Source organism: Podarcis cretensis, assembly GCF_951804945.1.
Source record: "Podarcis cretensis genome assembly, chromosome: 3".
NCBI classification, from domain to species: domain Eukaryota; kingdom Metazoa; phylum Chordata; class Lepidosauria; order Squamata; family Lacertidae; genus Podarcis; species Podarcis cretensis.
The window spans coordinates 28,701,355-28,722,732 of record NC_137172.1 but is presented as its reverse complement, the minus strand read 5'-3'; the positions used below and the strand labels follow the sequence as shown (position 1 = coordinate 28,722,732).

General features: G+C 40.2%; 1 protein-coding gene across 1 annotated transcript in view; it reads left to right on the top strand.

Annotated features, from left to right (window-relative positions):
- Window positions 1-21,378, top strand: part of USH2A (usherin) — a 446,098-nt gene that overhangs the window by 66,329 nt on the left and 358,391 nt on the right. The window contains exons 12-16 of the mRNA XM_079968364.1: window positions 2,919-3,114; window positions 9,229-9,870; window positions 11,081-11,264; window positions 16,015-16,178; window positions 21,206-21,364. Of these exons, the coding sequence (XP_079824490.1) occupies window positions 2,919-3,114; window positions 9,229-9,870; window positions 11,081-11,264; window positions 16,015-16,178; window positions 21,206-21,364 (1,345 nt within the window). The remainder of the gene's footprint in view (window positions 1-2,918; window positions 3,115-9,228; window positions 9,871-11,080; window positions 11,265-16,014; window positions 16,179-21,205; window positions 21,365-21,378) is intronic.

The window sequence follows — 21,378 nt, the reverse complement described above, 5'->3', positions numbered from 1 at the left end:
TTGGGGGGGGGGGGGACACCCCACCCCATAAAAAGTTGGTTTAGAGGAGGAAGTGGTTCTTTTGCGGTGGCAAAACTTCCTTGATGACATTGTCTTCTTTTTAAGGCACAATCTAGAAAAGAGTGCAATTCTATGTTGTACATATCACACAATTCCAGATCAAGGAATAGCATTAAAATGCAATAAAACAGTATTTCAAAATGCAACTTAATATAAAATCAAACAATATGCTAACCACATAACTACTCCAGCCAAATAAGGGGCATCATTTTAGCCAAATGCTCAGACGAATAGCTGCATTTTTAGTGGGTGCCAAAAGTCAATTAGTGTAGATGCTGATTGCATTGAAGAGGGGTGCATTTCGGAGGTGGAATGTAACTGTTGGAACTGCTGTCTCATGAACTGTCATGTACATGGGTGTAGCCGGGGGGGGGGCAAAGAGGGGCAGCTGCTCACCCCAAATCAATAAAATTAAATAAAAATACATAGCAGACTGAGATTCTGCTCCCCGCCCCAACAAAAGGCCTGCCCTACCTACAAAAATCCTGGCTATGTTCATGGCCATGTACCGTATCTGAGAAAGAACAGTGCCATAGTGAGAAGGGCACCCATTTGCACATTCCTTGGGCTGCTCCTCTGCTGCTCTGGGCAGCCCAGTGATGTTCGCAGACTTCTCTGGGCACCTTGATGGAGGAATCTGATGCTGGCCTGGGTCATCACAGCAGTCAGCCGGCTGCACTGTTAGAAATGTGAGTGAAGTGTTCAGTGGGGCTCGGATGGAAGAAGGACAGAGGGAGTGGGTGAGAGTTGCAGGAGGAGGAAAAAGGAGAGAAAAGGAAGGGAGGGAAGGAGGGAGGGAGGGAGGACGCAGAAGGGAAAGCAGCAAGTGGAGGGAGCGCGGGAGGCAGGAAGTGACTGGCAGAGGACGAGAGGTGATGAAAAGCAAACTCTGAGTTTCTAGTCCATGGTCTCTCCCATCTTTGGAGGCATACAGCTCTTTGGCAAGGAGGCAAGGGGGACTAGGTGCACCTCTGTATATCACAGACACTGTGAAGTAAATATAAAGTACAGAGATAATATTTAATGCTAGCTAGCCACCCATATCTAACTCTATCAGTTGTTGTGCTGGACTTTCTTGTGGGTAAGGTGACTTCTTCACTGGGGGCAGACTGGATTTTTTGTGTTGGACTGTGTGTCATAAGCCTCATTTTTCAGGTCTGGAACCAAAGAGGAGTACTTCTGCTACTAGAAAGTATCTCATGTTGTGACCTAGCAGAAGAGCATTGCTCGAGAAAAGCAAATTATACAAACAAGCTTATGTACTATGCACCAGAGTTCATTTACTGCTGATTTTCTTGGTGTTTCTCATAACGCCACCCCCAATACATTATGTCACTGCACTGTAAAAAGTATTTTGCCACCTTGTACAACATTCATGGAACATAACTAACAAAAAGCTGCTCTGTTATTTTCACTTCCCAGTAGGGGTGTTCCTCTCCAATTATACAAGCCTTCCTTCATAATATTGTAAGAAGTGTAAGATGATTCAGCTGGGCATTAAAATGATTTATACTTCAACAAACTCTCACTGGCCTCATTTTTGCTTCATTGTTTTTGATTGTTTGTTTGTTTAACATATTTATAGCCCACTTTGTAAGGAAACTTTCTTCACAAAATGCACATAAAAATAGAGTCAATAAAGCTTAATAATATTATTAAAAGCTAGAATAGAAGTAACAAATAACTTAGCAAATGCCTAAACATGCAAAACCGAAACTTTGTTGACAGTTATCACTGTCACTACTACTACAGGGAGTGATCTTTGCATAATACATTTCAAATACAGTAAAGGTGTCTTGAAAACAGTGTGCATGTAAAGAGCTGGAATCACTGGGCACACACCACTGCCATCCCCCTGAACCACCTGGCTCTGATCCTTTCTATTGTCTCTTCTGGGCAACCTTCCAGGGCCATATGCTAGTGGTGGGCCACTATCTACTGTACAAAGGTGAAATTATTATTCTTTGCCCCACCCACTTTCTGCTCTTGACTCCAAAAAGTAGAGTGGGTGGGGCAAAGAATAATAACCTCACCTTTGTACAGTAGATCACTGTCTACCCACACCCTTCCCTCTAACCTCCAAAATGCATTGTCATAGTTCAAGGATGTGTTCTAGTCTATTAAAAACACCCAAGGGGTGTGTGAAGCAGGGGCAGTGAGAGGGGTGGCCTGGGGAGAGAGGGTGCATCTGGGAAGAGTTTAACGGGCCAGGTAGAGAGGCCTGGAGGGAGACATTGGGCCTAAGGTTTCCCAACTCTGATTAAAGCAGTGACAAATGTAAGCAGCCCCTTGACTTGATTTGCATTTTCCTTCCAGCCAGTGGTGTGGGTGGGGTTTAGAGGGTGAAAACATGCAATAGGCAGTGGTGAAGAAGTGAAATCAGAACAGGGTCTGACCAAACCTGGAGCTGGAACTCCTTCAAAGCAGAAAGCCTGTTTAGTATTTTGTGGTTCTGTGTGCTTGGTGGTGATTTTGCTTGCTTTGTGTCCAGTTTCTGTTTGATACTAGATCCATTCATATTCATCAATGTTCTCCTCCTCCTCCTCCTCCTCCTCCACCACCACCACCACCTCTTCTTCTTCTTCTTCTTCTTCTTCTTCTTCTTCTTCTTCTTCTTCAAAAGTGTGCTCTTCCTTAAAGTCATTCTAATGAATTTTTATTCTCACAGTTTCTATAGTTTTATTTTATGGTGAGTTAACTGCTAGAGAATAAACTATGGACTATTTTGTCCCTGTTCCCACTTAAAGATTGTCCAATCTGCCAACCCACCCATGTTGCTAATGAGTGTTTATCAGGGTGGGGGGTGGGGAAAGATAAGTTCATCATTTCTCAACATTTTTCTTTTTGTATCTTTTTAGATCGGAGGTCAGTGTAATTGTAAGAGACATGTGTCTGGCAGACAGTGCAATCAGTGCCAGGATGGATTCTACAATCTACAGCAGTCAGACCCTGATGGCTGCAGCCCCTGTAACTGCAATACCTCTGGGACAGTCAATGGAGATATTACCTGTCACCAAAATTCAGGCCAGTGCAAGTGTAAAGAAAATGTTATTGGTAGGTGCAAGGCAATAATCTACAGTCAGATATCTTTCTTTTGTCTACAAATTAGAAATAAAAAACATGCGCCGAACCTTTTCATTCTTTCTTTTTTAAACACATCAGGTAAAATGTATTCTTTTTCATGAGAAATAACGGAAAACTGACTAAATAATATGCAGTTGCGTATTTATTTATCCTACCCAATTACAGCTCAAAGCAAAGTATAATCAGCTCCTTGGGTTATTCTACATTTAGTAGGTTTTAGTAGTTACAGGAGCACCTACCACTTTGTAATAATAAAGGATAGAAATAATATAATATGTTTACTGCTGCCACAAATGATTCTTTCAGGAAAACAGCACTTTTTGCATGATGCTATAAACTTAATGAGTTTTAAGCAAAATAGTTTCTATGTCAGTTTCCTTAACAGACAAAAATAAATGGATTTTTCTCCTCAAAAATATTCTGTGCTACAGGGTCCTTTGTGATAAATCTTTTCATCCCCCCCCCTTATAATTCTTTGAACTGTTCCTATGAAATGCAAAATGTCAACATAATTCTATAGATCTTACACATTGCTAGGGTTAGTTATCAAGGGCCACATAATTTTAATTTTGTAATTCAATGCCAAGTTGATTATAATAAACTACTACCTTCAGTGTTATTTATCATTTTTTTAACAAGACGTGCTTTTTTGTTTGCTATTCCCACAGGTATTTTCCAGAAATTAGATTTGATTATAGCAATTTATTACTTCCAGCATATTTGAGGGGAGCCACATCTATGTAAGGACAAAATTTATCAAACACCCAAAATATACAGTGCATATAATACACTTTGAAATGTTGATGTATGAGAATATTATGCAAGGAAAATTTCTTGATGAAAGGAACTCAGAGACGTAACTGTACATGCCCCAGACATGTGGTTTTAAAATAACGTTTTGTATTTTAGTATCTATTTATACACCATTTCATTGCAGAAATAACTGTGCCATGTATTGATGCTAAATGTGTTTAAGTGTAAAAAAAGCTTTCCCGTTATTAAGACCTATTTTATCGAGAAATCCTATGGGCAAACATGGTTAACTACTCTTTAATTTCATTGATTCCCAGGGGACTTGTGCAATTTATGGATAATCAACAGCATCAAGTGATAAAGCTTATTCTGGACCTAACCGCTCTAGGCTGCAGGTTGTGGGTTGCATGTTTGACTCTTCACCCCCCCAACCCCCTCCCAAGCTTTCATGCAATTGCTTTTTTCTGTGTGCAGAGAAAGTAACAATTCCTTATAATCTCCCGTGGAATGTGTTGGATCCAATGAATGGTGCCTTCCATTCATGGAACTGACCAAAATTCAGCAAAGGATTCCCACCATTCATTGGTTTCATGGAGTACTGTGGGATAATTAGTCAAATGTAGAGTTATAAAATTTCCTGGAAACCAGGGTTGGGTAGAGATGGAGGAGACATTATTATCAGGAAAAAAATGATTTTTGGAGGGTGGGTGGGGATGTGAAATATATGCAATACTTTCTTGTAGACTCTAATCTTCCTATATTATTTTAAGAACAGGTACATCATCTACAACTTTGTTAGCACAAGACAAAAGACACCCACAGTGATAGGGGAAAGGTTCAGAAAACAAGCATCTCTGTCATGTAATTAGGGAGTAGTGATATAGTTGGATGTTCAGTCACACTTCATAATACCATTGAGCAGTTCAACCTTATTTTGTTATTCAGGTGGTGATCTCATATTAGGTAAAATTACCCTTATTTTTAAATTATATCCTGTTTCTCAGTAAATAATATATCACTGAAAATGATAGGAGACGTTAAGTTTGTCTACTCAGACTAAGTGTGTATAACTACTGATTTGGTATGTGCACTTTGAGTACCAGTACTTTGAGAGCCAGTGTGGTGTAGTGGTTAAGAGCGGTAGACTCGTAATCTGGTGAACCGGGTTCACTTCCCCGCTCCTCCACATGCAGCTGCTGGGTGACCTTGGGCCAGTCACACTTCTCTGAAGTCTCTCAGCCCCACTCACCTCACAGAGTGTTTGTTGTGGGGGAGGAAGGGAAAGGAGAATGTTACCCGCTTTGAGACTCCTTAGGGTAGTGATAAAGCAGGATATCAAATCCAAACTCCTCCTCCTCCTCCTCTTCTTCTTCTTCTTCTTCTTCTTCTTCTTCTTCTTCTTCTTCTTCTTCCATACACTTTGTGTGCTAATTTATTCCTTAATCTTTATGTCTTTGACTGAATATTTTCAAATATTCATTGGTTTCTTTTGCTTGATGCAGAAGATGGAGGAATCTAGTAGCGATGGCAGGGTGGGCCGGCAGCACTTACCTGACCTCCTGGCAGAGAGGCGCTGCTTCATACTGGGAAGGAAAGAGCGGAGAGTAAGGTGGCAGGGATGCTAGTGCAACATAGATAGAGCCATTATGGTGCTCCTGCCAGTGTGTTTGCACCAAACCTGCCCACCACCTTTGTCCTCCCACTCACTACTATCCAATACTGGAGGAATTTGAAAAAACAGGAATTAGAGGCTATACTGGACCTTGCCACCATGTTGCAAGATCTGTACTCAGGCAGACTCCCAGATTCCACTCTTGTTTCAGGAACACATGAAAGTGTTTGGTAATCTGAAACATTTGAAACTTTTTGGTCATAGTTAGCTGGTCAGGGAAACCAGTGCTAAACCTCGTGATTTGCATGCAGAAAGTCTTAGAAGAGAAGAAGAAGAGTTTGGATTTGATATCCCGCCTTTCACTCCCTTTAAGGAGTCTCAAAGCGGCTAACATTCTCCTTTCCCTTCCTCCCCCACAACAAACACTCTGTGAGGTGAGTGGGGCTGAGAGACTTCAAAGAAGTGTGACTGGCCCAAGGTCACCCAGCAGCTGCATGTGGAGGAGTGGAGCGGTTCCCCAGATTACGAGACTATCGCTCTTAACCACTACACCACACTGACTCCACAATATTAAAATAATATTAAAATAATCATTGGTATCTTCAGGTAGGGCTGAGGAAAGCGCCTTTCTGAAACCTTGGAGAGCTGCTGTCAGTTTGCTACTGTTCTAGATGGAACTGTGGTCTGGTTTGGTATAATGTTGCTTCCTAGATGTCTTAAAGTGTAGTATTGAGTAACCCAACCAAAAGCCACAGACGTTATTGTTAGTACTACTTTTGAGCTGAGTATTTGATTGCAGCAGCATGAGTCAGCTACAGAACAATACTACTTGAAAATGTTGAAAGTGGTTAACTCATTCTGGAAGAAAAGCTCTGGAAAATAGTTTTTATTTCTTTCCATTTCCACCCAACTTTCAGTTTTTCCACTTCAGACTGTAGACGTGCACTTTATTAACAGGAGTGAAGATGGATTCTAGCAGAGGCATTGTATTCTAATTCAGATAAAGGTAAAGGTAAAGGTACCCCTGCCCGTACGGGCCAGTCTTGACAGACTCTGGGGTTGTGCGCCCATCTCACTTAAGAGGCCAGGGGCCAGCGCTGTCCGGAGACACTTCCGGGTCACGTGGCCAGCGTGACATCGCTGCTCCGGCGAGCCAGAGCCGCACACGGAAACGCCGTTTACCTTCCCGCTGGTAAGCGGTCCCTATTTATCTACTTGCACCCGGAGGTGCTTTCGAACTGCTAGGTTGGCAGGCGCTGGGACCGAGCAGCGGGAGCGCACCCCGCCGCAGGGATTCGAACCGCCGACCTTTCGATCGGCAAGTCCTAGGCGCTGAGGCTTTAACCCACAGCGCCACCTGCGTCCCCTCTAATTCAGATATGTACATTTTATTCCTTCATCAGGGAAGGCTGATCCAAAGCTCTTGGACAAGTGGGGATTTCTTATTTACTTCCATAGAAGGTGAAACCTCATGCTTGCATCATCTGTATATACTATATAATAGCGCTTCCCAAATACCCATATAATGAGAACTGGGGTGCCATTTTACTACTGAACAAAATAGCGATACTGAAATGCTATGTATTCAGCATGTGCAGCTATTTAAATATATGTGCTGACTTTCAAAAACAACAACAATTGGATATACTAGTAACCTTAGAGTCCATTGTCATTGTGCCTGTTTAAACAAGCTTGATAACAGAAAATGTAAGTAAGTGCTGCAATGTTATGGAGCATGAGCTGTTAGAGTTAGCACAACTGTTAAATCTTACTAATGATCCTATCACTGGTAAAATACATTAGCACCAATAATTTTATTAAAGTAGGTCATTCATCTAGAATAAAAAAGGGAGAAGAATGTGAATTAAATGCCAAGCATGCTAACTCCCCTGTACTTGTTAACATTGAATGTGATGCCCTGTAGGCCTTTCTCAGTATCGTTAGGAATAGATTACCTGTCAGGAATATGTATGGCATATTCAAATAAGCACGGTGCATATTTTTAAAACTGATATGATATGAATCCATGTAGACCAATTTTAATAGTTCAAAATGAGTCATAATTCTTGTTAACAATACAGTTATTTTTAAAATTTGCGGCAATAGTGGTCCTTTTTTATTTTCCTTATTGAAATTAAATGATATGCCTTAGGTGAGCCATTCATCACTGCTAAAGGAACTTGCCGTCTGTTGGAGTTCTCCAGTTTTTATCCATATATAATGTATTTCCCACCGTTTGGGGAGATGTTTTTTCTACATAGGAGATTCTAAATATATATATTTGTATTTTTATGTAACTTTTTTAGGAAAAAGAATGAACTTGTTAAAACACGAGACTTCCGTTTTATTTTATTTTACTGTATGGTGCAGTTAAACAATGGCAGGGTGGTGATCATTTTATTTTCATTACATAAAAAGGCGAGAGATGCATAAATGTGGGTTGGCATTTCTCAAATTATATTTTGGATTTAATTTTTTTGGTAGTGCAGTTTATACATTAGAAACAATGCAATTCCTGAATGAAAAATAGAAGTTAAAAAAACCCTCATAATCCATGCCTGAGGCAGCATAAAGTCATGACTTTGGAAGGGGAAAACATGTGGACTTGATATACTGGTTTTGGTTATACATGTATGTATGTATGTATGTATGTATGTATGTATATAAAAACAACCCAGCATTAATCATGATTTCAGTCTACTTTAAGAAGAAGAGTTTGGATTTGATATCCCGCCCTTCACTCCCTTTAAGGAGTCTCAAAGCGTCTAACATTCTCCTTTCCCTTCCTCCCCCACAACAAACACTCTGTGAGGTGAGTGGGGCTGAGAGACTTCAAAGAAGTGTGACTGGCCCAAGGTCACCCAGCAGCTGCATGTGGAGGAGCAGAGACGCGAACCCGGTTCCCCAGATTACGAGACTACCGCTCTTAACCACTACACCACGCTGGCTCTTAAAATTTTAAAATCAGTAAAAATCAGCAGATGTTTGTTAACCATGATTCAGAAAGGAGTTAAACTGGGATCTCTCACAATAGTGGAAGCAAAGCCCTTGTGAAGTGTACAGATTGTGGGGAATTCAATAGTAATAGTATCAAAGAAAGATGCCTTATGCTAAATCACACCACTGACATATCTAGCCCGGTATTGTATCAGTACTATTGTCTACACTGAGTGCTCTCTGGGGTCTTCTTCTTTTTTATCCCTACATAAAGATGCCAGGGGCCAAATCTGAGACCTCCTGCCTGCACAGCATATGCTCTGTCTTTGAGCCTAGCATTCGCAGCTGAATTGGTTTCTAATATGAGAGTTGATTCATCATTGATTGCAGGTGTACTTGCTGGAGACGGGACATTGTTCATGTGTAAGTTGTGCCTATCCTTTGAACTGTATTTTGTTCTTGGCCAAGCTATATTCTAGGTCAGGAAGGAATTTTCCCCAGGTCCTGTTGGCTGTTGACTCTCTATTCTAGACTGTTTAAAGTTCTTCAGGCACCTTTCTGTGGTTCTTCTACTTACGGTGTGTTGCTGTTTGAGTTCCATAGCTGGTCAGAGTTGTAAGATAGTACTGGTTTGGAATTGGAATTGGCCTGGATGTCCTATTAGTCTCTTCCATTTCAAGGATTCCTACAGTGGAACTTCAGGAATGTAAAGTTTATATCCCACCCCCACCCCCCGCTCAGTTTCCTTATTTGATTTATAATGATGATCTTTCTTTCTTTAGGTTTAAGATGTGATCACTGCAACTTTGGATATAAACTTCTTCATACTTTAAAGAACGATGGTTGTGAACCTTGCCAGTGTAATATCCATGGGTCTGTGAACAATTTCTGCAATCCTTCTACTGGTCAATGCAATTGCAAGGAAAATATCAAAGGACTTTATTGTGATGCTTGCATTGATGGTTTTTATGGGCTGGATGCTTTTGGATGTAAGCCTTGTGACTGTCAAATGGCAGGATCTGTTTTCGGTACAGCGTGTGATCATCACACAGGGCAGTGTATCTGCAAGCCTAACTTTGGGGAAAGGCGATGTAGTGACTGCTTAGTTGGGTACTACCAAGTGCAGCAAAATGATTCCTTAGCCTGTCTACCCTGTAACTGTGATAAGGCTGGTACAGTAAATGGCTCTTCGTTGTGTGACAAATCAACGGGACAATGTCCTTGCAAAGCTAGTGTCACAGGCCTTCAGTGCAGTCAGTGCATGCCTCATACGTACAATCTCACTACTCAGAACTTTCTTGGCTGTGAGATTTGTGACTGTGATCCTCTGGGAACAGGACCAGGAACAGTTTGTGACCAGCTCAATGGACAATGTGTTTGTCTGCCTCATCACCACGGAAGAAGGTGCAATGTGTGTAAACCAGGTAAGGAAATGAGAACAAAACCAGCTTGAAAACTGTTTGTTGCAAGATGTGGTTGTTTCTTTTACTATACTTCAAATAATGTACTCAAGGGTATGTCTCTGGATCTCAAAAGTGCTGATTCTGTGCAAGCTGCTTGGGGGAAGAGATTGAGAAATGGGTGAACAAGTTAGGTCTGGTTTGGCATATGGGGCTGCCGCTGCCAACCCACAGCTCCCCTAAGCTGGCCACTGCCTCGACCCATCCCATCTTGGTGGTGAAGGGACACTGCTGCTGCTTAGTCCCCTGATGTACCACTGTTGCATTGATAGATAGGACTGCCCCTCTCCACCCCAATACCCAGTGTTACTGACCCACTGACCCTCAGTAGCAGCCATTTAATCAGAGAGCAGGCCGGGCAAGGCAGAGAAATTATGTCAGGACTTCCTGGGATAGTAAATCACCTTTGTCCTTGATAAGGAAAGGCAGGGATTTGTGCTACTTTACCTTTTTTTTTTTAATGGTCAATTGACAGCAAAAACCACAGAGAGCAAACTGTTCATGTTGGCTATGGGACTTGCTATGACCTCCATACATGTTTGTGTAAACAACAACAATAAACACGTGAATATTATTGCGCTTTTAGATATTTCTACTACACTAAAGGACTTATATCTCATTTACATTACTGCTCTGTTTTTGCTGGCTCAGAAATGTGGGGTTTTATCCAATATTAGTCCTATTCAGAGTGGTATTCAACTAAGTTTCACTCAGGGTAGAGCCACTGGAATTAAGGAACACAACTAAGTTAGGACCATTAATTTCAATGAGTTTGCTCTGAGTAAAATTTAGTTCAATACCACCCACTGAAATTAATAGACATAACTATCTCATATCCATTTATTAGGGTCTACTCTGGATAGAACTTAGTTTATTGATTGTATTTTTATGGAGCTTTCCATTCAAATGAATCCCAAAGCGGCTTACAAACAATAAATAATGATAACAGAACAGAACATCTCAAGTACAGCATAAATCATATAACATAATTAACAAATAATCAGTAAAACAATTACAATCTATAAAATGCTATTAACAAACTAGCAACCGAAGAATAAGATAAACATTATAATTACAGCATAAAAAAAATCAGTGCTCATAATGCTGTTTTACATAATTTTCCTTCTCAGATGACAGTGGTCTTATTTTCACACCATTGTTTCTTCTTTATCAGGATTTTATGCTTCTCTGCGTGGTATTAATGGTTGCATTCCCTGTTTATGCCACCCAACTGGTTCAGTAGAAGAGGTTTGCAACAGTCTCACTGGCCAGTGCATTTGCCAAGATTCTTCTGTAGCTGGGAAGAGATGTGACCACTGCAGGGACTACTATTATGGATTTGACTCTGAAGCTGGGAGGTGAGTGTTCATTGCAGAGCAGAGTTGACTTGTTAAAGTTGTCTTTTCAAAATTATAGATTCAGGTAGGTAGCCATGTTGGTCTGACGCAGTCAAAATAAATTAAAAAATTAAAAAATTGTTCAGTAGCACCTTAGAGACCACAAAAGCTTATACCCAGAACAAGCTTAGTTGGTTTCTAAGGTGCTACTGGACAATTCCCCCCCCCAATAAAAATTATGTTTGTTTGGTGAGGACATATGCTCATCAAACGGCTAAGCAAGTCACATGGGAAAATTCTCTATTCTTTTTGTCCATGTCCTGGACAAAAAACCCACACAACTAAGAGGTGTGAAAAATCCCCCCAAGTCTAATTTCTAAGTAAGCTGTGCAATCCCTGTGCACAGAATCCCCAGGGCACACATCAGAGCAGCTCCCAAGCTTGAGAGCAAGAGGACCGCCAAACAAGTCTATCAGCTTGTTAAATGAAGTTCAGAGCAGCTCTCTATTCTGATTAGCCCCTACTGTAGTCTTGTCTTTCTTTACCCAGCATTGAAACAGTCATGTGGTGGTGGGGAGAGCCATCGCCCAGCCAAGGATAGGGGTCCACTTTAAATTGGGGAGAAGATATTGGCCCTCTTCATGTGTTGCAGCTAGAGGGAAAGCTTGTTGACAGAGGTCTTTAAAGCACAGAGGAGAAAGTTCTCCACTACAAATATGATGCTGAGCATGACAACAGCAACAGTGGGCACAGAAGAAACACAGCTTTAGGAAGGGGGATGAGTGGCCCTAATACTCCTCAACATGCATGCTTTCTAGTTGTGAGTAATTCTGGCCCTTGATACTATGTGTTGACCCACCATATTCTGATTGTGAATTGTTTTAATTCACAATCAGAATATGGTGGGTCAACACATAGGCAATTCACATTTGCCTTCTATGTTTTAATCTTGCGGCAACTTGCCCTGTTGAAGGATGGGTAAGAACTCCAATATTGTCATCATCGTCAATAAATATGTGAACAGACCTACTAGCACTTGTGGGATGTAAAACTGCAGTCAAGTACAACATGCCTACAGTAGACATGCTAGGGGATGTTTTGTACCCCTAGGAGAAGACTTCCTGTTTCCTCCTGAGCTGGGACAGACTTCCACTACATGTGACTTGAAGAGGATGTGGTTTGTTGTACTAGCATGGAGGAGCACATGGCCTCTGTGTTCTGATCAGTGTGTGTTCTCCATTTTGTATGTTGCTTTGTGTTTGGAGAAGTGATTGCTTAGTCGCAGTCACTTGGGACTAACTTCTTTATGGAATAGTTCTAGTTGTTATGTAACCTAAGCCTGCCTTCAGGGATATGTCTGAATGAATCTGTGAGTAAACTACTTTTATATTAACGTTAATCAGATTATTGTGTTTATTCTTTTTAAGGGGGATTAGAAGGGATTTTACCAGGAAGGAATCTTTAATAGAAAGACTCAGATGAGTCAGCAACCAGCTGATCGCTGTGTAATTAAAAAGGGGGAACTCTGCTAGAAAATGGAACTTGCTTGCGCAAGTTAGGAAGGATATCATTAAATAATATATCCTCTCCTGCCTCCCTAATCATCCCCACAGCACTGGGCTGGTAGTTCCAGCCTTTTTCCCCCTCCCAGTCATGCAAATACAGAAGTGAAAAGGAACAGCCTGCTAAAGAGGTTTGGTGTTAACAGAAGCAATATTTATAGCATTATTGCATCAGTCCCCACACTTCCTGAAATGCTTGGGGCATAACACATTGACATCCACCAATGGGCTTTTCAAGAAGTGTACTTGGCCAGGAGACTGATTGTAGAGTGCTGGATCGCTCCAGAGGGTTTTTGGTTTTTTTAAAAGAAGGATCAGAGATTGGGGGGAACCATATCACAGATTTGGGGACCCATTAAAGAAATGGAAGTCCTTGCATGAATTAGATGACTTCATTGGATACAACCCTTAATATTTAATGCTCAGAAGTGGCCATAAGTAGTCGGTCAGTGGTGGTGGGGAACGAGTGCCAATCAGGAGTGGGACTGTAGTGTAGGTAGGAGGGTTTAAGCCATTGAAAATCACCATTGCACCATTTTAAGTGTGTTACTTAAGAACACTTAACTGTGGCGTGTAAGCAAGCTGTAATCTCTCACTCTTGGCTCCTAGTTATAATAGAAGGGTGATAATCCATCTACTTTACAGGACTGTTATAAGAATTTAAGTAGAAATAAAGAAACAATAATGTTTGCATAGCATGCTACATAGATCATATATTTATTATTCTGGTGTAAAATGAGTCATGAGTGAATCACAGAAACTGAAATTCTCGGGGGGGGGGTGATATTAAGGACCTCCAGAAGATAAAATATTTGGGATAATCTTTTTTATATATATAAAAAATATACTCTTGGAGACACCTTAAACTCTTCCAAAAAGAGTAGAAGCTAAGTATCAATACAAAATTATAAAGTACTAAATATTGAACTGCTGAGCATATAGCAGCTCTCTCAGTTTCTATATACTTGTCTACACTTCTGATGACATTTAATAGTCTAAACAGAAACTCTGTTTGACGGGGGAATTGTATGCAATCTGTGGTTGAAAACACTTAATGCAGTTTGGTGGGAAATACCCTTTGCTCTTGATTATAAAAGGGGAAAATGCAGTATTATAGTTTCCAAGGGAATTTTTTTATTTATTCCCAAAGGAATATTATTCCACAACACAAATTTGCAGCTTATTTTGCAGCCTTAGCTTTTATCGGTCTTTTATAGGGTGTTGAACTCAGGAGATCACACAGCAAGAGTTACTGAAGAAATTCTTTTGCTAAAAGGAGAGAGATGCAATTGTCAAATGCATGTGAGCTGTTTTTGCAAATTCATTTTAAGCAACCTTACATATTTTATTTCAAACAAGAGTTGCTAGATTAAAAAAAATAGGAAAAACAGTAGTCTCTAAAATTTCATTTGAACTGTTAGCATGAAGGTAGATAATATATATTTTAAAAAGGCTGGATCATGACTCATAATGTACACTGCATTTAAAAATCTCAGTATCTTCTCTGGTAACACAGGTTTTGAAGCTTCCTCAAAACCTGCACAACCTGTTTGACCAGAACACAGGTTAAAGGTAAAGGTAAAGGGACCCCTGACCATTAGGTCCAGTAGTGACCGACTCTGGGGTTGTGGCACTCATCTCACTTTATTCACCAAGGGAGCCGGCGTACAGCTTCCGGGTCACGTGTTAGCATGATTAAGCCGCTTCTGGCGAACCAGAGCAGCACACAGAAACACCGTTTACCTTCCCGCTGGAGCGGTACCTATTTATCTACTTGCACTTTGATGTGCTTTCGAGCTGCTAGGTGGGCAGGAGCAGGGACCGAGCAACGGGAGCTCACCCTGTCGCGGGGATTCGAACCACCAACCTTCTGATCCGCAAGTCCTAGGCTCTGTGGTTTAACCCACAGCGCCACCCGCGTCCCAGTTTGCTATTGAACCTACTCTGTAGCAGTGATGTGGGTATCTTTTTCTCCTGCGCCACTGAATCCTCTCAGTGTTGCCTAACACAGATTTTCCAAGTAGTCTTCTGCATTCTGGCCTGGGGAATATATGGTGGAATCCCCAGTAGTACTCTTTGGCATATTTGCAAGATGCTTTGATCATAATGTTATTTGCATCTGCTAGTTAATACATTGTCACTAGTGAAGGTGTCCACTGTCCAGAGCACAGTCTTATCCAGCTTTATTATTATTATTTATTAAATTTGTATGCCACCCTATACCTGTAGATCTTTCAGTTCCTGAAGCTTGAGGATTTATAATACAGTGGTACCTCTGGTTACATATGCTTCAGGTTACATACGCTTCAGGTTACAGATTCCGCTAACCCTGAAATAGTGGTTCAGGTTAAGAACTTTGCTTCAGGATAAGAACCGAAATTGTGCTCCGGCGGCAGCAGGAGGCCCCATTAGCTAAAGTGGTGCTTCAGGTTAAGAACAGTTTCAGGTTAAGAATGGACCTCTGGAACGAATTAAGTACTTAACCTGAGGTTAAAAAATACAACAACAGACGCCAGATAAAATAAAAGTAGAAAGCTTTATCTAGAACTAAATCAAGGTATTGCCAACCTTGCCTGTGTCTGTTAGTCAAGAAAGTTGTGGCTAATTTTCACTTATACATGTCTCAGTTATTTGTTCTCACTCTTACCTAGGCCATGATACAGGCCATCAGGGCGACTGCACCACAGTTTCCTTTTAACATATAAATTGAAAACAAAGCCAAGCTGACCACTCGAAGAAGCCAGCTTCCATAAGGTACAGAGGCTCTACTGCCATCCAGTTTGAAAACGTTTCCTCAATACACTTGGGAATGTCTTAAGACAGTCAGAAGGTTCCTTAGGCTTCCCATAAGAGCAGACCTTTCTTTTTTACTAATGGAACTTAACTGAGCCCCTCCCTAAAGGAACAGATATCCCCCTGTCACTTTAGCAAGGGATGAATTGTCCCCTAACAATTGGAGGGCATTACTGCTGTTCTAGAAGTCTAGGTCATAAGTAAAAGAAACACCATACTTGATTGTGAATGGAACTTTTTTATATACTGTAAATGGGTTGCAGTTTTTACTTTTTCTACTACAGACCAGTTTCTAAGGTTCTTCATCTGCAATGCTTAATTATGTGTCTGAAAAAAGCCACGGAATTAAGCCCTGCTATGTCTAACTGAAGTGTTAATGTGCTTTCATTATTTTCTTGATTTGTTTTTGTTTATAGATGTCAGCGTTGTAATTGTCATCCTGCAGGAGCCATTAATGGAACTTGTCATCCTATTACCGGACAATGTGTGTGCAAACCATTTGTAACTGGCTCAAAATGTGACAACTGTGTTCCCAGTGCTAGTAATTTGGACGTCCACAACCTATTTGGCTGCAGTAAAAGTAAGTGGTTGTTGGTCGTAAGAGCAAATCTTTCAAATTAACTGGTTTGCTGATTGTTAGTATTAGTGTAACACTCAAAATAGCTGCTACTCACAACCTGAACTCCCTCCCCATTAATATATTAGGAGAAATATTATGTTTTGGTACTTAAGAGGTATCACATGATACTTTGTATCAAAGGCAGCATGGATTTTTGTATCAATGAAAGGAAGGAAATTATATTGATGCTCCAGTTTTCTAGACATACTGTAACTTGTGGTGTTGGAAAATTACTTACTCTGAAAACCTCCCCTTCTTTTTTGGGATCCCTACATTTAACAGAAGTCCTCTTCAGGCATTGTATGTCCCAGATTTCTCTATATGGGAGGGAGGATGCATTAAGAAGCCACATCCCCCTGGTGCCTGCACAAAGGGCACAAACATTTATCATGATGAAACGTGTTGTCTCATGGTATCTGAAGAAGTCTCTTGGTATCTGAAGAAGTGTGCATGCACACGAAAGCTCATACCAAGAACTAACTTAGTTGGTCTTTAAGGTGCTACTGGAAGGATTTTTTTTATTTTGTTTTGACTATGGCAGACCAACACGGCTACCTATCTGTAACTGTGTTGTCTCATGAACATTGTGTCTTGAATCCCAGTTGGCCTTGGTGACTCAGAGTGCCCATTTCCAGCTATGGCAAGGTCACCCGCTATGGTCCCTTTTGGGTAGAAATGACTTGGCCATGGTACTCTGGTAACTTCCAGATTGGATTATTGCAATACACTCTGTGTGGCGCTGCCTTTGAGGACAGCTTGGAAACTTCAAGTGGTCCAGAATACAGGGACCACATTAATGATTGCAGTTGACTTTGGAACTCATGGAACCATGTTCTAAAACAACTGTACAGTACTGGCTGCCGATTCAAGGTGCTCATGTTAGTATTTAAGCTCCTAAATGACTTAGGCCTTCAATACCACTTCCTTCCCTACAGACCCTCTGGGGTTTTAAGTTCCACCTTTCCAGGTTGCTGCGGCCTGGGAGAGGGCATTTTTGTGTCAGTCCCTAAGTTGTGGAATTCCCTCCTGAAAGAAGTGCATCTGGCTTCTTCACTAGGCAGCTTTCAGTGAATTCTGAAGATGCACCTCTTTACCCTGGGCTTTGACACCTGAGATGTGTGTTATTGCAATCTGCTTTAGCTGTTTTTAATATTGAATTTTAAATTGTTATAACCTGCCCTGGGACTTGTTGGTGAAGGGCATGTAATAAATCAAATGTTGATGATGTCACATGTACAGCTTGTATGTTTGAAGGCTTCCATGACATCCTGAAGGTTGGGAAATCAAGGTTCCAGGTTGTTTGGAAGCTGTTGTTTGTATGTGTGGGCTGCTACAGATGTTTGTGCTTTTTGCATAAACACCAGCAGGTAAGGCTACTCAGTGAATTCCTGCCCACAGCTCCTGTGTAGAGAAAAGTAGGAGCTGTGTAATGCCTTAAGAGGGCTAATGGTCCACAACGAAGCAGTTTACCTTACAACATCTACTAAATTCCATAGGGGGCTTTACCAGGTTCCAGCCTGGGCATATTTTATTAATTTATTAAATTTACTAATAATTTCCTATGAGGCATCTCATAGCGATGTACTGTGCAATAAGAACATATAGAAACAATCACATATATAAAAACAGTTTAAAAAATTGCATATATAAAAACAATAAAAAACTTATTACCTATGAAAAAACAAAAACTACTGCACATATAAAACGAGTTTCAACTCCAATGTTTTAAAGACAGTGTAAGACCTTTATCACAGAATTTAATGGCAGAACCCCTTCTGAAATGGCCAGGGCTCCCATTCATTTCAAAGGAGCTTATTCAGGAAAAGGTCTTGTTGGATTGTGCCTTGAAGCTGCAATTCTATATGCACTTCCCTGAGAGTAAGTCCCATTGAATTCATTAAAGGCAGGTGGACTTTACTTCTGATAATACATTTTAGGACTGCACTGTAAATTATGTAGCATAATTTAAGATAAGTAATAAAATTAAATTCTGCAAAAGATATCATGATATATATTTAAAAACAAAAATATTTCTCCATTTGTGAGTATAGACAACAGTAACATTTGCTGAGTGAAATATAGGAAGCCCATAATGCTTCAAAATCAGTTGTTTCTTTAACTTTATGGTTCTAATGTATACCATACTTGAACATCTGTGGAGGCAATGAAACTTTAGTCATAAGAGCACAATAATCATTTTCTTCTAACACAATCTCCTTTCCTCCAATAGCTACCAGTGTATTCTCTCTAGCAATTTTAACTTGACTTTGCTAGTATAATTGCTACCAATTGCAAGGCTCTATTTATAATACCCAATCTTTAGGGACAGTTATTTGTAATGGACAGAAGCAAAATACATGCTACCTTGTGAGTCTCTACATTACTTAATATACCCTGGTGTTTTCTTTCCATGTTGCATTTAAAAGAGACCAACATACTCATTTCTATATTTAGTTGAAGGATTTTTACCTTGCTCTTCAGCCAAAAGAGGCTTCTAGAATACCTTACAAAGATCTGTAATAAGACTGTTGCTCTCCCTCAGGCTTACAATTAAAAAGGCATAACACAAAAGGAAAAGGGATTAACTGGGATGAGGAAAAAAGCAAACCCAGGCACTAGTTCTTCTTAGTCAAAATATTATTGTAATAAACAGCTAGGTTGAAAAGCAGTTCAACAGAGGAGGAACCAAAAGCTGTTGAAGGAGCATATTACAATATAATTGTTCTATTATTGAAGGACATGCTTAAATGTTACATTGCAAATAGGCCTCTTGGAATGTCTAGCTTGGGCAGATAGAGATAAGGAACAAGGATTTCTTGTAATACCAGGATGAGGGAGGTTGCAGGAAGGAGGGAGAGAAGACCAAGACCTTATATGGTAATAGGAACTTATTATAAGTTTTGATTTCCCAGAAATCAGGTGACTTACAAGAGATCAGGTGGTATTCTATTTTGCAAATCTATATAAAGGGGCGCACCCTGACTACTGTGTACAGGTTGCGTACTGATCGCCCTGTACCTTTGTTCTGCATATGCACTTCAAATAAAAATCCTGTTAATAACCTGCAAGAGCGTTTTGCCGCTTTGTGTGAATCTGTGCTTCAGGGACCCAAATAGCAGATATGTGTGGTCCTTCACTGTTAGTCTAGAAAATCCATGCTACCCCAGGATGCTGACAGATGACAGTTAGTGGAGTGAGGAACCTGATTACAGGTGGCAGCAAAGATTTTTTCAACTCATACAAGCAATATCATGGGTGCATCAGATATTCTAAGTTATATGTTTATGAAAGTAAAGTTCTTTTTTAAATACTGTATAAAGAGCCTGGAAATGGCATATCGTCAAAAATTTATTTTTTTATATATACACATAATATGGAAGTCCTCTTTCTCCATTCATTGCTTCTGTGTTTTCTTCTCACTACTTCCAGGTTCTACGTTTAAGGAAGTAGAAGGGTTAATATGTTCTCACAGTCTTAAAATTTTATTCATTGTGATAATAGTTTCAAAGTGTTGTTTCAAATGGGTCAATAAAACATTTCTCCCCTCTCTTTGGAGTTGTTTTGTTTCTCTTAGGAAATTTTTTCTGGCTTTTAAAAAAGAAAACTGCATTGCTTTTAAGCCTGTAAAATTCTCTGCTGTGTTGCTTTTAAGACCGTGAAGTGTATTGTGCGTAATTTCACACCTTAAAATCAAGATCAATATATGTACACATATCCCACACTGTCCCTTCATCATACAACACAAGGAACCACAAGGTATGACTACAGTTTCTCACTTAAAAACAAAACCCTAAAACATACTGTAGTTATCTGGCCCTTATGGGGTTAAATTTATTATTTAAATAATCATTTATTGTGGGAACAAGACATCACCTTTATGTATATTTCTTCCTTCTTTTTCATGCTCACTATATTCCAGCAATACACAACCAATTTTCTAAGTCTGCAAGTGAGGAGTTTTATTCATACATTAAAGGGTGTTCATGTACATATTAAAACTTATATAAATATTTAAGATATTTAAAATGTAAAATATCTCACAAGCCTGATAATGCTTCAAAATATATTAGCAAAGCTCAGAATAGGAATTAAGATTTAAAATCTGACATCTAAGGGAAGAAAGCAGAAAAGGCAAGATGTTTCTTTTTTAAAAAGACAGTACAGCAATCCTCTATAGTTTGGGCCTCTACAGGGATTTTGGACTGCAACTCCCACCAGTCTCAGCTAGTATGGCCAATGGCAAGGGATCATGGGAGTTGTAGTCCAAAAACTCTAGTTGACACCAGTTTGTGAGTTGACTCTATGGCTTGAGGAAATATCTTCCCCAGCCATTGTCACATGCTGAAGAGTACTGTTACTGTGGTGAATTTTTTGTGGGGAAGCCTTATAACTTGATGAGGCCCTCAGTGTTCATCACACATTAGAACATTTGGCAGGGGGAAAAGCCCACCACATTTTCATTAATATGGAAAAATAATAAAAGTTCTAGTAGAATATCTTTCAACTGAGTAAGTTGGTCATCTGTATTGAGTCTGTGTCAGTTTCTCCACATGCAGCTTACATAAACAGACATCTGAAGGGAAAACAAGCTTGTGAGTGTCTGCAGGGAATACATAGAAAAAGACCAGAATTAGCATGGGAGTGGAGAGGCAGCATGAAGCAAGGGATCTACTTACACCTTTCAGATGTCTCTGCATCTGTATGTTTGCTGTGTTTGCTCTGTATGTGTGCATTGTGGTTCTTAAAGTGGTTCTTTAGGCAGAATTATGCTATTTTGGATGTCTTGCATAGTGATTTTTAATGTATGCTGGCTGGCTGCTTTGTTTTGGCTTTTCTTAAGATTGTACTGGTGAAACACAGCTCTTCTGCTTCATATCATTTTCTTCTGCTAGAAGAAACTGTTTCTTTTCGTTTTTTAAATGCACTTCTGCTTATGAAGTTTGGTTGTCTTGATGCCTAAATATGGCTTTTATTGCGTTATAATCCAGCTCCTTCTCAGCAGCCGCCGCCAGGAGGAGAGGTTGTAAATTCTTCTGCTATCAGACTTGTTTGGAATCCACCTGATTCTCCAAATTCAAACTGGCTTGTGTACAGGCTGTATAGAAATGGGAGTCAAATCTATATGACAGAGGATAACTACCCTTACCGTGAGTGCTCATGA